The 15,112-nt window shown below is 44.2% G+C and overlaps 2 protein-coding genes across 4 annotated transcripts in view; one reads left to right on the forward strand and one right to left on the reverse strand.

Moving 5' to 3' along the window:
* Window positions 1–2,011, forward strand: part of tox (thymocyte selection-associated high mobility group box) — a 51,781-nt gene extending 49,770 nt beyond the window's left edge. The window contains exons 9-10 of one of the 2 annotated variants that reach the window (XM_068599453.1): window positions 142–302; window positions 430–2,011. In XM_068599453.1, coding sequence (XP_068455554.1) covers window positions 142–302; window positions 430–469 — 201 coding nt within the window. In that variant the 3' untranslated portion in view covers window positions 470–2,011. The remainder of the gene's footprint in view (window positions 1–141; window positions 303–429) is intronic. The other variant, XM_068599461.1, reaches the window with a different exon arrangement.
* A 3,998-nt stretch (window positions 2,012–6,009) lies between these two features.
* lrrc53 (leucine rich repeat containing 53) lies at window positions 6,010–14,978 on the reverse strand. 2 transcript variants are annotated; one of them, XM_068571226.1, is made up of 9 exons: window positions 14,888–14,978; window positions 11,787–11,874; window positions 11,487–11,588; window positions 11,289–11,387; window positions 11,009–11,184; window positions 10,590–10,753; window positions 9,803–9,992; window positions 9,295–9,487; window positions 6,010–8,515 (listed from the first exon to the last, which is right to left on the reverse strand). In XM_068571226.1, exons 2-9 carry the CDS (start codon window positions 11,791–11,793, stop codon window positions 6,177–6,179), a joined length of 3,270 nt encoding a protein of 1,089 aa, XP_068427327.1. In that variant the 5' UTR covers window positions 11,794–11,874; window positions 14,888–14,978; the 3' UTR covers window positions 6,010–6,176. The 2 variants fall into 2 exon arrangements, with proteins under 2 accessions (XP_068427327.1, XP_068427326.1); XM_068571225.1 differs by having other exon boundaries at window positions 11,487–11,612.
* Between the last annotated feature and the right edge of the window lie 134 nt (window positions 14,979–15,112).

A 15,112-nucleotide genomic window follows, 5' to 3' on the forward strand; every position in this document is an offset into this window, starting at 1 on the left:
GCGTCAAACATGTTTCTATAAATGCTGAGCAGCATCTTATTGAGCTCCACCTGCTGACCCGGTTGGTCCCAAACAAAACAAGCATGTTGTATGTGAAAGTATGATGTCATTTAAGAAAGTATTTTTATTTTTTATTTCCAGGGCTACCACCCCTCCCTCCAGTCTGACTACCAGCAATTAGGAGGAGGTATGCTTAATGGTGGATCGGTGATGTCATCAGCAGTGGACTTCCATCAAATGGGTCGACACGCGCCCAACCACCACCCCTCCCTGGACTGGGGTACCGATTACCATGGCAACGGGTAGGGCATTAGAGTGTCTGAGGAGTGAAACCATGTCTTGGCTGACCTCCTCCTCCCCACCTCGCTGCAGTCACTCAGCTGTAAGCTTGCTGTCCTGTAACCTCACTCCGTGTCTCCTCTCCTCCAGCAGCGGCCTGCAGAGGGACAAGCCTCTCTATCTGAGCTAGTCTCAGGATACAGCAACGCCAAAACTCCAACCAAGCCCTTCGACTGCCACGCCGCGGGGACCTCCGGCCTCACCTCCACACGAAAAACCCAGGCCGGCCTCGTCCAGCCTCGTCCGGCCGTAACTCACGAGGACTCCACTACTTCAAACGAAAGCCAGCGCAGCAGAATAATGGGACATCCCTCTGTGTCACCAGCATGTCTCCACCGAGGGACGGTGGGCCATTGTTAAGAACAGGAAGGAGAGAGCATGTCCCACGGCTGGTTATTGGTTGTTTTTTCTTTTTTACTGAGCGTTTTACAGCATAAGACATGTTATGCTTTGGATTTAAATTGTGCATACCAGCAAGGAGAGGTGGTGTGCTGTGAACATGATGATAGGTGTATATACTCCTCCCTCAGAAAGGGATAATCTGTCTAATTTCCTGTCTGCCCCTAAAAAAAAAGAAATAAAAAAAAACAATCCCATATTTAGTTCCTCATTTTGTAAAGACTGTGTTTACCGTCTGTTCCAAAAAGAGCCAAGTGTAAATTGCTGTAACATAATAGTTTGAGCTGTCGCTTTAAAGCCAATTCTTTCTTTTTCTGACCTCATAGTTGCAGAATAGTTTCCTTCTGCGACCAAAGTCAAGAGAACACAAACAATGGGTCAATAACCAAATGCTACACAAACTGTGTCCCCACCCATCCCGCTTGTTCTTTAATGATATGAATACAAGCCTTTGATATAATGCATATGGCCTGTGAAGTCCTACACGGAGCCACGCATCCAGTGCTGAGGAGTGATAATGACACTGAACTTGGCTCGCGGTAAATAAGAGAAGGAGGTGGACCGGCACCTGAAGCCGCTGCCGCCTCTTTAACCAGGCACCGGCTGTGAGTAATTGTGTACGATTAAAGAACTTTCATTGTTCTCTCGCGGCGACGCTCAGATCTGCAGGGTAGAAATTCATTGTATTTTAGTCCTTGAAGTAATACAATGTCAAACAATTCTTTGTTGAGGGAAAAAAAAGAGGAAAAAAAAAGAAAAGAAACAAAAATACTCCTTTGTACGATGACAGCTCCTCCTCCTGGCATATGTTCGTTAATGATATCGATTCGGATCTAAACTGTGCGTGTGTGTGTGTGTGTGTGTGTGTGTGTGTGTGTGTGTGTGTGTGTGTGTGTGTGTGTGTGTGTGTGTGTGTGTGTGTGTGTGTGTGTGTGTGTGTGTGCGCGCGTATGTGTGAAGTGTTAACGAGAAGCGAGGTGGTTGATTGGGTTGCATGGTCTCTTTTGTCATCTCTATTTCTCTGTGCACAGAGGCTATTTAAGAAACTATAACTGTTGCTGGGTTGGCTGTGTTTTAATGTTGTTTTTTTAATCAAATAAAGTTTTGTTTTAGTGTTAATGATGATGATGATGAGGGACACATCTCTCTCTCTCTCTCTGCTCTGTATCTCTTTGTATTAATGTGTTTTTTTTGGCAGATGAAAGGACTCTGGGCAACAACAACCATGAAGATTTTCTTATTTTTAGATTCTAATAATGTGTTTGAGAATAAAGTCAGCGCTGCATTGATGTGCAGTCATTACTCCAAAACCTGCCTCTTTTCCTCCTTTGTTTGTTTCCGAGTGGTTTGTGACAGCAGCTCTAATTAACGCCACACAGTAATGTAAACCTTTACTACTCCTGCGACACAGTACACTTTGTGTCCTGGCCTTTGCATTTATGCAAAGTACCTAAGCTGTAATTGCAAAACAAACATCTTTGAAGTTTCAGAAAATATGTATTTTTAACCTCCGGTTGGCTCAGATCGGATCTTGTTGAAATAGTTGGAACACAAATAACACTTTGTAAGCTGTGTAGCTGTGCCGGAGACGGACCTGTCAGTTGGTCGGTCCAGACTGAAACACTGGGGGCCCGAAACTGAAAAGCATTGCTTCCATCAAAGGTCAAGCTTTGAGCCGGGAGACGAGACTTCAACGTCGATGTTTTTGTCCCGTAACCTGCGTACTTCAGGAACGGCACTTCGATGCTTAGCTTTACACAAGCGACTGTCTTTGACTAAACCTTAACAAGTAGTTTTGTTGCCTAAACCTAACTGAGTTCGCTGTAATAAACGGAAGTTTATTTTTTACCGAATGCATGAAACTCACGAAAATGGAACATTTTAGTGGCTTTCGTTGAAAAATAAGGAGTAACTTCCTGTGTAAAAGCAAAAGGGGCGAAAAGCTTTGGCTGAAATGCAATTTTGGAACCCACCGGGGCATTCATACGCCAATGTGTGAAGAGAGATGAGGCGGCGTCTCAAGTTGCTAATCTGACTGTGGACAATGATGCAGTCACCGTCTTGTTCTGGGTGCATGCTGGTCGTGTACACCGAGACCCTGTTCTGAAATCACCAAAAAGCAGACGGACAGGTCATCGCCAACTGCCGGCTAACAGCTAACAAGCCAGATATTTTCCTCAGAAGTTGGTGAAGACCAAAACAGAGCTAAAAGGAGAGTGAATATCGGTAACTGTTTGTTAACAATACAAGTAAGCTAAATAAGAGGAAGTACAGCTGTAGATTTGACTGGAGTATATATCAAGTCCAGTATTTTCATTTTTCAGAAGAAAAAAAAACGCCTGCAGTGGGTGTGGGGGCGAGTCGGAGCTGATCAAGCTTTTCTTTTCTTGCATCCAACATTTGCATTTCACACACACATGCGTGGGGACACAGTTACATTACTGTGAACAATACAAAGTGTTGGAGTCCTGTTGTCAGTTCAGGCTGCTATTTAGGATCTTCAATCGTATTCTTATGTTGGTGTGGGGTGAGTTCAATCATTTCATCCAGTTCCAACAAAACTGTTTTGTGCTGAAACCTGTTGAGGGGAACCTAAAGCTCTACACATTTCGGGACATTTTTCTGTTTTTCCTAAGTGAAGGTTGTATAATTTCGACATTGTGATATTTAAAACATGATACCGAATCTCCACAAACTGGTTCAATTTCGTTCTCTCTCTGCCTTTCCTGAATAAATTACACTTTTTGTCAAATAATTTGTTTAAGCAGATTCTGCTCTGTTCTGCTTTAATTGCATTTGGAGTCCAGAAAGTGCCATTTCACTCTATCCCAGTGAAGAACAGAAGCTTTCAGTAGCACTGAAGAACAGGCTTCCTTTGTGTGTGTGTCAGAAGGTACACACTGCCCCCTACAGGCAATAGGTTAGGGCTGCAGCTAAATCCTACACCATCCTACACCATCCTCAAATCCTTTTTTACAGTTTGACTTCCACACAATACCAGTGGCAGGCTGTGCATTTTCTACCTGGGCCTTCTGTGCCGTCTGACATTGTTTACATACATACGTGCATGAAGGAATGCTGTGTCATTAACGGACAATGCGTGTTGTCCACAAATTCACAAGAATCATTTAGTTATGACAAAGCATGACAAAACAATCCAACAATACTGCTGCACAGACTCAAGAGCACAAGCCACGATCAGAAGTAACGACATGAAGTATATAATAAAAACAACACCATCGACACATTAACACAACACTGCTGCAGACGTAAAAACACAAAGCAGTTCACTCACCAGATGTTGTTCACTTATAGACAAAGTCCATCCTCTTCCCTTTGTTAACAAACGTGGTTGAGAAGTTTAGCGGTGCGCTTCCACTCTCATAACAGGAGCTTCTCCTTGGCCATGGAACAGTGAGGATCATCACCACCACACATGCCCATAACATTTCGCGAGAAAGGCGTTTGAGAAGAGAAGTCCATTTCTCATCCTTCTTCAGAAATTCAGTGTTTAAAAAACACTCCAAGCATAACACTAAAAATGGCATCGCTTCTCTTATGTTTCAGCCTGAACTTTTACTTCAACTGAGTTCTGCTTTCTGTTGACTAAAGTCACGCTGGCCCATTGACCAATCACAGCGCATGTTAATGCTTTTAAAGCCACACAAATACCAATTGTTTCAAATAATCTGCCTTTTTTTATTCTGCTTTAACGCTCACGTTAACTTCATTTTCAGGAGCAGCAACAGGCAACCGTTTACAGCTAGCATTGTACACTATCGGCCCCGGCATCAAACAGCCGACTCACAGTTAGCAGTAAGCTGGTGAACATAGAGACAGATATTTCCCCCAGAAACTGACCCGAAACATGACTCCGGACTAATGAAAATGTGTCTGCTGGGTGTGTAATAAACTTGCTAACATGTTCGAGGAGATAATGTCTGCAATGGCCACAAACAATCTCGAAATGTAGGTTTAAGTTGTTGCCTGTAGCATTTTCCGATCAATAAATCATTGGTGAATTAATTGACAGACTATTTTCTGTCCTATGATTTGGGATAGCTCATGCCAAAGATCAGAAAAAGGAGGCTGTAATTTCTTTTGTTCACGCACCTTGCATCAAAAAGCAACAGAGCTTCAGGGAAACGTGGTCTCTCCACTCTGCGTGTTAGCAGCACTGGTGATGTTGCAGTCCAGCAAAAAAGTATGAGTCAGTGTCACAGATAGCAGTGACTCAGGGTTCTGCACAGGAAACGGGAGGTTTTGTAAAGGTAAAGGTTTGAGGAGTGTAAACCGACCCACCTGTAGGCAGCATTTAGAGGTCGGCAGTGTGACCAGCGAAACCTAACGCTCTGCGAACAGCTACCCTGGTGCCAAAAAACGAAACCCAATCCAGCAGTGATACATAGAAGCCCAGGCAACCCGCTACAACCAGCACGGAGGTCAAATTTACTGCTGCTTCATTTTGTTTTGTGTTCAGGTTCATGGGGCGCCTTGATCGCTGAACTGTAAGCATGTCGCTGCTGTTGTTTCATTTTGTCTCAGTATTTGGTGTTCAGTACCCATCAGTGTGTCAGCATTATGTTCTCATGTTACTGTATCGGACTGTATCGTGCCTAAAGGTGCTGCATTCTAAATTCAGGGTGGGTTCTCAGTCAGGTCGGTGTTATCAGCTATAACCGTCTGTAAGCACAGTGCGGAACGTAGCCACGAGCTAACCATTGGGGCACGCTCACATGCACTAACATGCACTAAAATGCAGCCAGCCCAGCCATGTTAACAAAGCACAGAGAAGGTCAGATTACAACACACACGGATACATAATACGGGTAATAGTTGTTTGATTCTACTGTATATTAATACTCTGAATATCGAATTTAGCACCTTTAAGGTTGACCATTTGCATCCAAGATCAATCATAATGTAATATGTATACATACAAATGAATAATCTATTAAAAAAAGAGCATCCCATGAGGTAAGATTGTTTAGTCTGTTTCTAAGTTTAAGACTTAATTTTTAAACTTTTTTGAAACTCAACTTGTAAGCCGAGATGACCAAGATGCTCAGAATTTGTTTCTATTTGTTCGTCTACGATTTGATGATAAATGAGCCAACTTTACTGTGGTTGAAAGCTCCAAAACGGCGACTAAATGCAGATTTGTGTTTGTTGTTAACTGTAATAAAGGTCAACAATGAGCTTTGAAACTCAAAAATAACACCAAGGTCTTTTTACTTTATGTTTATAATTAGAAAAATACAACTCCAGCAAACATCTGTGAAACATTTTTTAACAGTTCATCACATTAAAAACGTATGACAGCATCAGTCTCAGTACTTTTTGTATCTGATCTTGAACTATTTTAAATGACTTCTTCTGACCTTTAGTGAAACACTACGAATCCATAACATTCCATCCGTAAAATATGACATGAGCAGCTAGCGTATCTTCCTCTCCAGTGCGGTGGGTGGTCGGCTGGACGTCTTCTCAGGAAGCACCAGTCTCAGCTTCCTCCTTGGGGAGGGTCCCCCTTCTTCTGACACGTACTCCTGCTGCAGCAGTGCAGTAGCTGCCACTACATCCCCCGTGGATGATACACTCTGTGTGGACATACTGGCTGCAGAGGCACCTGGTACAGACACATCTACTCCCTGCATGCTGCCTCTGGACAACCCTGCAGCAGGTCCTTCAGGAAGGATTACACCCCCAGCTGACATGTGGACTGTGGACCCAGCTTGTATGCCCTCGATCTCTGTCTGACTGTTGTTGTTTGACAGATTCTCCACTGTGGTCACTGGTCCATGAGCTGGAGGGGTCATCCAGGACAAACTATTCACACTTGGAGGGGCTTGAGTTCGGAGATCAGGATGCACTCCTTCCCCAGTCTGAAGGCCTGGTCTCTGGACTTCTGCTTTCAGTCTTGCTATGAGGGGAGAGCTGTCTGGAGGGGCCTGGCTCTGCGAGAGGGGCTGCACTGGTGCAGGATCAAAAGTTGGGTTTGCTGCTAAATCCGAGACTAGTCCTGCAGGCTGGGAGGTATGAAGAGAAGAGGTATGGATTGCACCTGCTTGCAAAGGGTTAGTGCATACAGTGTTAGCTAGAAGAGAGGTAGGAGGAGACATGAGACCTTCCCCAGGTTGCCTGTTGAGGCCACCTGGGGCGATACTTGGAGCCATGTTTGGCCCACTGATTGCTATGTCAGGAGCAACGGAAGCTGGACCACTGTGGAACAGTGATCCTGGGGCCATGGTGTTGAGCAAGAAGTTCCCTCCTTGAGGAGAGAGGTTGCTGCCAGTCAGTTGTGAGCCCATCGATCCAAGTAGAGAAAGGTTGGTAGTGAGATTCCTACCAATGCCAGAGAGGGATACGGGATGCTGCGGGGAAAGCTTAGCACTCCCAAGAACCAATCCAGCTCCCTGATACTGAACACTAACGCTCTGCATGTCTTGTCCCTGTCTGATGTCAAGAGCAGAGGCTGATTGGTTGGCGGTGTTGCTTAGTTGGAAGTTCTCTGGGTGAGTACTCTCTCCCTGGTCCCCCTCTGTAGTCCCCTGCTCACCTTTTTCCTGCTTGGAGGACGTTTTGCTTTCGTGTCCTTTTTCTCCTCTGTTTTCCTCTTCCTCCTCTTCAGCATCCTCAGTCGATTCTTTGGTCTTGGTGGATCTCTTTGTTTTCTCACCACTACCCTTGGTTTTCTTACCAGACTTTGCTTTCTCTTCCCTCTCTCCCCTGTCATCTTGCCTTTTATCTTTACTCTTCTTTGAGCTGCTTTTCTCTGAGTGGACCAGATCCAGTTTCCTCTTGGGATGCACTTTGCTTTTTTTAAGCGGGTTTAAGTTTAGTTTAACCTTCAGTAACCGGCTTGACTGGACTTTAGCTATATGTCTCTTTCCTCTCTCCTTGTCTCGGAAGCTCCTCGCTTCCTCCTCCGTCTTGTCCTTGCCTTGACTGCTTCCTCGCTCTCTGCTTCTTGAACTCTCCAGGTCAAACGTTACGTTTCTTAGTTCTCTTCTCATCTCTGTGTTCTTTGTCGTGTCAAACTGGGAGTGGTTAGCATTTCTAACCTTGTCTATCTGTCGATGCTGAGGATGGACACCTTCAAACAGATCAGAGTCTTTTATGTTGGAGTGAATCCTCCCTTGTCTCATATTCTGGTCTGTAGGTCTGTTTGTCCTGTGGCAGCTCTTACAGTGTCCTCTGCTCTTACCTTCCATTTCAGTCCAGTTGCTCATCCCATTTTCTCTGTTTGCCTGAGCAAAGGTTTCTTTCTGTGGATGTGAGGAAGAGTTGGTGTTGCTACGAGAAAGAAGCTTGTTATGCATGTCCCTGCTTAATAATCCCTGCTCAAGCCTCCTCCTTTCTTCCTCTCTCATCATCCTCATTATCCTCTTCTCTCTTTCCTCCTCCATCTCCATCCCTCCATTTATCCTGTTGTTCCATCTCATCAGGTTCAGCCCCATCGCTCTCTGCCCTTTGGTGCTACAGTCCAGACACCTAAACTGCCTGTGCTCATCAGTTCTGGACCCAAATTGGCCAACATGGCCATCTGTCCATGTGTCCAAGGTCATGCCCTCCCTGTCCAAAGGCTGGCTTCTATGTGCTTGCCAGAGGAGGTCCCTCCTCATGTCATTAACATCAAGGTGATTGACAGGGTGATTCAGCGTGCGGCTTTTCTCTTCTTCTACTTCTTCTTTCTGTCTTTCACTTTCTTTCAGTTTATTCCTCCGAGACACTTGATAGTAAATCAGGACTACCAGCAAGGTCAAGCAAACTCCACCTAAAGAACAGGAGGACGGGTAGGTTTTTTGCAGTCATCTTTACAAATGTATTTCAACTTCATATGAATGAAATTGTAGCAATGAGAGTGTTTGTTCATAACAGGAAAGTAATTCTACCGAGATATTTATATGTATTTGTGTCCCAGCATCTAACGCCATATAACCTACAAGTAGCTCCACTCAGGAATGAGATGTAGTGGGTTGAATCGTAGGTTGAGTCAGTCACCGAGCTGGATAGCTTGCTAATTGGTGGCTAGCAGGTTAGCTATGTGAACAAGCTGCTTTTCTTATAAACTAACTTGTATATTACCAGTTAGCATCCTTGCCAGCCCGCCAACCAGCTTGCTGACAAGTTAAACAGAATAAAATGCAGTTCATGGAAAACACTTTGTTTATTTCTTATATAACGATGCCATTGTTACAGTCGCACACAACAGCTAGCGACCACAAACTATTGTTTTGTATGGTATGTAAGAGAGACTCAATGGAGCTGCGCAGCTGTTCAGTTAGCAAAAAACTATGCTTTGGAAAAAGTAATTGAATTAACTATTTTTCGAAGATTTGAGTTTGCATTGTTTTCTAATTTTCTGCTGTTGAAGTTGGAGAAGTTTACCGTGTTTGGGTACATAGTCAAATGCATTTTTTGCTGATGTTATTTGTGAGCTTTTCAGAGTTTTGAATCTAATTATTTTTCCGATTAACTAATTAGAGACATCATGGAACAACTAAACTCATCAAATAAAACCATTTGTCCTCATGAGTTGCGTATCATTCTCACCGATGAAGCAGATTACTGCCGTGATCGCCAGATCTCGGGCGTACCGGTGAGGGGTCACGCTGCCTCTTGCTTCGATCCGCACTGTGATGTTCTGATTAGACGGGACACAGTTGGCCTCGGTCAGCTCCAGCACTGTGGTTACTGCCGGGTTGTCAGCGCTCACACACACCATCCTACGGCCATTATAGAGGGTCTGTGAGCAGCAGGGAAGTGGAGATGTCAGCTTTGAGTCCATTCGTCCTGTGATTAGCATTTAAATGACAGAACCTTGGAATATGCTGAAACCGTAAACCGATAAACTGTATCACTATTAAGTACAATCTCTTCAAATTACTTATTTATCATAACTGCATAATGCAATTACTCCAGTTTTATCTATGGTTTCTTTCAAGTCAGTCAGTAAATAAAACATGTTTCCACTCTGTTTTATTTGTCATGTGACAGTTACTGAAACAAGGTGAAGTTGTATCTACATAAATGTGTCAAGATGGAGGAAGAAGTCCTGCACCTTGTCCGGCTGTTGTATGAAGGTGGACAGAAAGGCAGCAAGTTCCAGCAGCTGACAAGAGCAGTTCCATGAGTTGAGGTCCAGGTTGAGGTCTGTCAGCCAGCTGAGGTAGGAAAAAGCCTCTGCAGGACCAGAACTCAGACGGTTTCTGGACAGATCCAGGGTCTGCAGTCTCACCAACCCACCAAAGCTAGGAACACAAAACCGGATATTTACTGTATCATAAATATATATGAAAATACGGTAAATTATTGGAAACTGTGTGCACTTGCAATAAAGTATGAAAAAGAAGAGTGTAGGAAAGAAGAATGTTCATCCATCTATCCATTGTTAGCTGCTTATCCGGGCTCGGGTCGGGTCGCGGTGGCAGCAGGCCCAGCAGGCTGACCCAGGCTTTCCTCTCACCTGCAACTTTTCCAGCTCATTCTGGGGGGTTCTGAGGCGTTCCCAGGCCAGCCGGGAGATATAATCCCTCTAGCGTGTCCTGGGCCTTCTCTGGGGCCTCCTACCAGTTGGACCCTCCCTTTTGGTCACGAACTCTGGGTCGTGACCAAAAGAATGAGGTTGTACGTTAAAGCGGCCGAAATGAGTGTCCTCTGTAGGGTAGCCAGGGTCAACCTTAGAGATAGGGTCAGGAGCTCAGACATCCGGAAAGAGCTTGGAGTTGAGCCGCTGCTCCTTCGTATTGAAAGGAGTCAGCTGAGGTGGTTCAGGCATCTAATCAGGATGCCTCCCGGACGCGGGGGGAGAAGAATGTATTGAACACAATTTAAAAAAATCTACCAACCTATTTTTGTGCAGATGATCTATCAGGTTTTCTGACAGATCCAGACTCTCCAGACCTTCGAGGTCCTTCAGAGGAAAGGAATCAGACTCCAGATTGGTTAGCAAGTTCCCTTCTAGTTTGAGACTCCGCAGGGCCTTGCTACCTTTAAACCAGCCACCTTGGATCTGAACATCAACACAGAGAATCAGAGGAAACGGTACAGCCTTTATTCGGTCATTGTATAGATGCATGTAGTACTCTTTCAGTACAAGAAGTAACACGTTATCATTGTGACAGCAATATAACTTTCTCTCATCCACTTGATCACCCAAATTATTTAAATAAAAAATACGTCATCCAGCTATAACCAAGTCTTGTTTCAAATATCTTCCCTGATATTCCCACATACTGTAGTATGTGCCCTCTGAGGCAGTGCCCACCATGCTGATGAGGTTGTGGCCCAGTGCGAGCACCTCTAGCCGGGTTAGATTGGTCAGAGCTCCCCCCTGCAGGGCCTGGCTGGTCAGGCGGTTGTGGTCCAGCAGCAAGGTGTAGAGGAACGGCAGGTTTCTGAAGGACTGTTCCCCCAGCACTGAGATAAGGTTGTGACTGAGACCTGGAAGAGTGGCAGACATACCTATAATTCATGCTATTCGCACGAAAGAGAAGAACGGCACAATGCTACCCACTCATGCGAGGACACACACTGTACTGACTGACCTATGACTGTGACGTTGCTGAGGTCTGACAGGGAGGCCGACTGGACTGTGGAGATGGAGCCTTCTGTCAGCAGTAGTGCCTGGGTCGTGTCTGGAGCATCTGGTCACACACACGGTTAACACAGTACAGTCCTGTAAGCATGAAGTCTCCTGTGTGTGTGTGTGTGTGTGTGCGCGCGTGTGTGTGTGTGTGTGTTACCAATAATGTGAGCCAATCTGTGACAGATGAGGGCATCTTCAGAGCAAACCACACAGGAAGCAGGGCATGATGGGACAGGGGACACACGCTGGGCTCTGATGACTGACAGTAGTATCAGGAAAATGCCTGAAGATAATTTCACATTTTTCGCTAATTAACTTTATTTAGTGTGACTCTCAACTGGCACGGCAATCAACACAGGTCACTGTTACACAATATTATTTCCCATATTGCTGACAATATGGTCTCATTTGTTTGCGGTGAAACTGATAATGGAAATCCTCTCTGTACAGCACTTACTGGTCATGTTGTGTCACAGTAGAGGTAACATGGTGATGAGGTCGCATCCCTTGCATGGGGCTTTAACCTGCTGCAGCCCTGTCATGATCTGATTGGCCAATGAAAACATGTCATTACATCTTTGAAACCACACAATAATCACCTCTCTTCAGCTCCATGCAGGAAAATGTATTGTTAAGTGATTAAGGAAAATATGAAAGTAAAAAAGTGTAACCATTATAAACGTATAGCCATCATAAATGTATGACCATTGTCTTTTTCAGTATAACCAATTATAATTTGTGATTAGACCATATTAAATGCATGGGATGCTATAAGTTGCTATATTCTATAATCTTTTCTATATTTGGGGTATTGTAAAAAGCTCTCCTGTGTAATAGGGTCCAGCAGCCAGTGTTACCATATTAGGCAACAAACCCCCAGTGGTTGACCTTTGAGACAGCATCTAGGATTGACCCTTGAAGAAAAGGGGGAGGGGTTAAGTGTATCTGTGCCGTACAAGAGGACTTTCACCAGATCTCGGTCTGAATAGGGATTGCACCAGATTCTGAGAAAACTGGACTTAATAATCATCTTAACTAGAAAAGGAGAAAAATCATATTCACCCTGTCCCACCGCTCAGTGTTTGGGGCAGGGCTCCCAGTTAGAGTCTGGAAGAAACATCAGAGAAGAGTGCCTGGCAGTACAGGATCAGAGAAGAGGTGTTTCTCACCAGCTCTGAACAAATTCCAATCCACTTTCTTAGTTACTTGTGCCACTGAAATTGTTCCACTGAATTGAAATTGTTGTATGTGATATGAACTTTAATAAAACTCGGCCTTACCATTTGTAAGTGACTAACATCAAACAAAGTATTCTGGTTTTTTAGAAAAATTTAACTCTCTTTCCCTTTCCATCGATCGTGAGATACAGAAGTGACGACTGAATCTACCAAAGAAACTCAAGGTAATTAACTTCGGGTGAAGACATTTGCAGTGTTATTAATGATGAGATGGTGTCAGTAGGTAGAGAGAAGGTGTGGACGGTACACATACTCGCTTGATAAGGGTTGAGAGGAGTTACGGCCCACCGTGGGGGACCAAGAGCACAAGCTGTAAAACACCCTTGAAAAAAACCTATAACTTATTTTGAAAAGATATTAAAACAAAAACGATTTAGCATGTGGCGAGATAAAAGACCGAAGGCATTATACCAATATCGGATGAGGATTATTATTTCCTTTGGGATCACTAGAATAATAGCCGCAAGGTTTTGCCTTTCTTACTCTCCCCCTTTCCCCTCCACTTCCTTTGGCAAGATCGCCGTTCACGTTACAGTATGTTTGTGTTCTATATTCATAGATCAACAGCAACAAACAATACCATCATCATCGTCATCATCATCATCAAACCTTAATGCCTTCTAATTTTGTGTCATACTGTTGTTGGATCTCAGCAGTAGTGTTTCTACTCTAAATATACATTTAAATGTTCCATGTTTTGCTAAAAGTAAATGTCATAGGTCATTGTAATAACTGGTTTTGGCTAAAGATTGGCAGGAACAGATTGTGATGTCTGTATTATAAATGTGAATTTCGTTTGTAAAGATGAAAGAGAAATGGACTTCAACAAATTGCTGGGGGCCTTCTGAGCCCGATCAGAGTCCTTAGACCTAAAGAACCAAAGTCTGCAAACCTCAGCTGTCACGTTTGTTCACTGGTTGCTCTGAGTTGCTAAACAAACAACAGGGGTAATGAACTGACGTGTGTGCAGTGGGGGGAAGCTGACTGATGGATGACAGCCAGACTTTGTAGCAGAATGAGGCCTCTCATGTTTCTGCTAAAGCTCTTTTTCTAATGGACTTAGCTGTCAGAGGACTGAGCTGTCCTCTGATGAAATTAAATAATTAAAAGTTATAGCTATTTTATTATTCAATTTTTTTAATGTTAAACAGCTGATCAAACTATGACCCGGACTGCAGTGAAGCTGCAGGTAGAAAATATCCACAGCCCGCCACTGCATTAAACCCACAAAGCAGAGTGGATGAACCAAATGTGAACATGACCCACCAGAGAGCAGACTGATGGTGTTTTACGTTTTAAGTGTCGCTGCAGAAAACTACGCATGAAGTCACATACAGCTAGCCCTCAAACCTGCAGTACTAAGTGATTAAGCATTTGAAGTAATAACCTTTAAAATGTTATTGAATCAAATGTGGAAATGTGTAACCGTGTGATTCACTCCACCAGGCTATCTGTAGCAAGAGATCAGGTAGTGTGGACCGTGGTTCATCATGGTGTGTCTTTGGGGCTTTCTTAGGAACCCCACTGCTCTTCTTTTTGGCAAGGCCCGTCTAATGTAGCATTCAAGCGATAGCATTGGCCAGGTCCCTACTGACCAAGGTACTGACCTGATGCCAGGTACTAGTCCTATGCCATGACCCCTGACTACTCAAGGCCAATGACTAACCTTACCCAATCGTCTCTGCCTCAACCAGCTAACAAGGAGAGTGGTGTGCCGGCCTGACCGAGTCAACGCCTCAGATTTGCTGGTCATAATTTAATTAAACACATTTGTATCAACTGAATATTCATAGTATTGAAAAAAAGAATTGAGACATTACGCACCTGATGGTGATTACCAATGTTACGTGACGCTTTCGTGTCCCAGAATACCCAACGAAACTGTATCTTCAATGCATCTACTTCATTTCCACAACCTACAGGCCTCCTGGGGGCGCAGGGCAGCGAGTAATCCAGCCCTGGCGTACAATGGATGTCCAACTTCAGAAATCCTCCAGTTGTATCAGTTAACGAACTGACTCACGAAAACCATTCCATTGGTGTGTCTCATTGTTTCAGACATTTCTCTATTGGCATTAGATTTAAACTTTATTTATATACAGTTTTTTTTAATTTTTTACCTTTTGCCCAATCAGAAAATATAACTCATGCTAGTTGACTGCTCCCCAGCAGGTACGTGAGCAAGACAGTACACCAAAGAGAGCACAAGAACATGAGGACCTTTTTTCAGCCTGGCTTTAGTTTCTGAACATCCGCTGTAAACCAGAGAAATACTAATCAGAGTGCAGGGTCATTTACAAACCCATTACAAAGGGCTCACCTGTTGAACAGAACCGAAAGGTCAACCCGTGCACGCAACATGGTACACTCCACTGTCGTATTAATCCATAAGAATGATCTGAAGAACCCCGGGACAGTCAGCTGGAGGGAGTCTTAAACTGGGAGCCCCGTCATTTACTGGTTGCTACAGCGCTGGAGCAGATACAGTGTGTGTCTAGCTTAAGTTACCTGGCCCTCTCTGGAGCATGCTCAGTAGAGCCCGCTG

Source organism: Clinocottus analis, unplaced genomic scaffold, assembly GCF_023055335.1.
Source record: "Clinocottus analis isolate CAN_PGR_092001 unplaced genomic scaffold, fCliAna1.0.p SCAF_11, whole genome shotgun sequence".
Lineage (NCBI taxonomy): Eukaryota > Metazoa > Chordata > Actinopteri > Perciformes > Cottidae > Clinocottus > Clinocottus analis.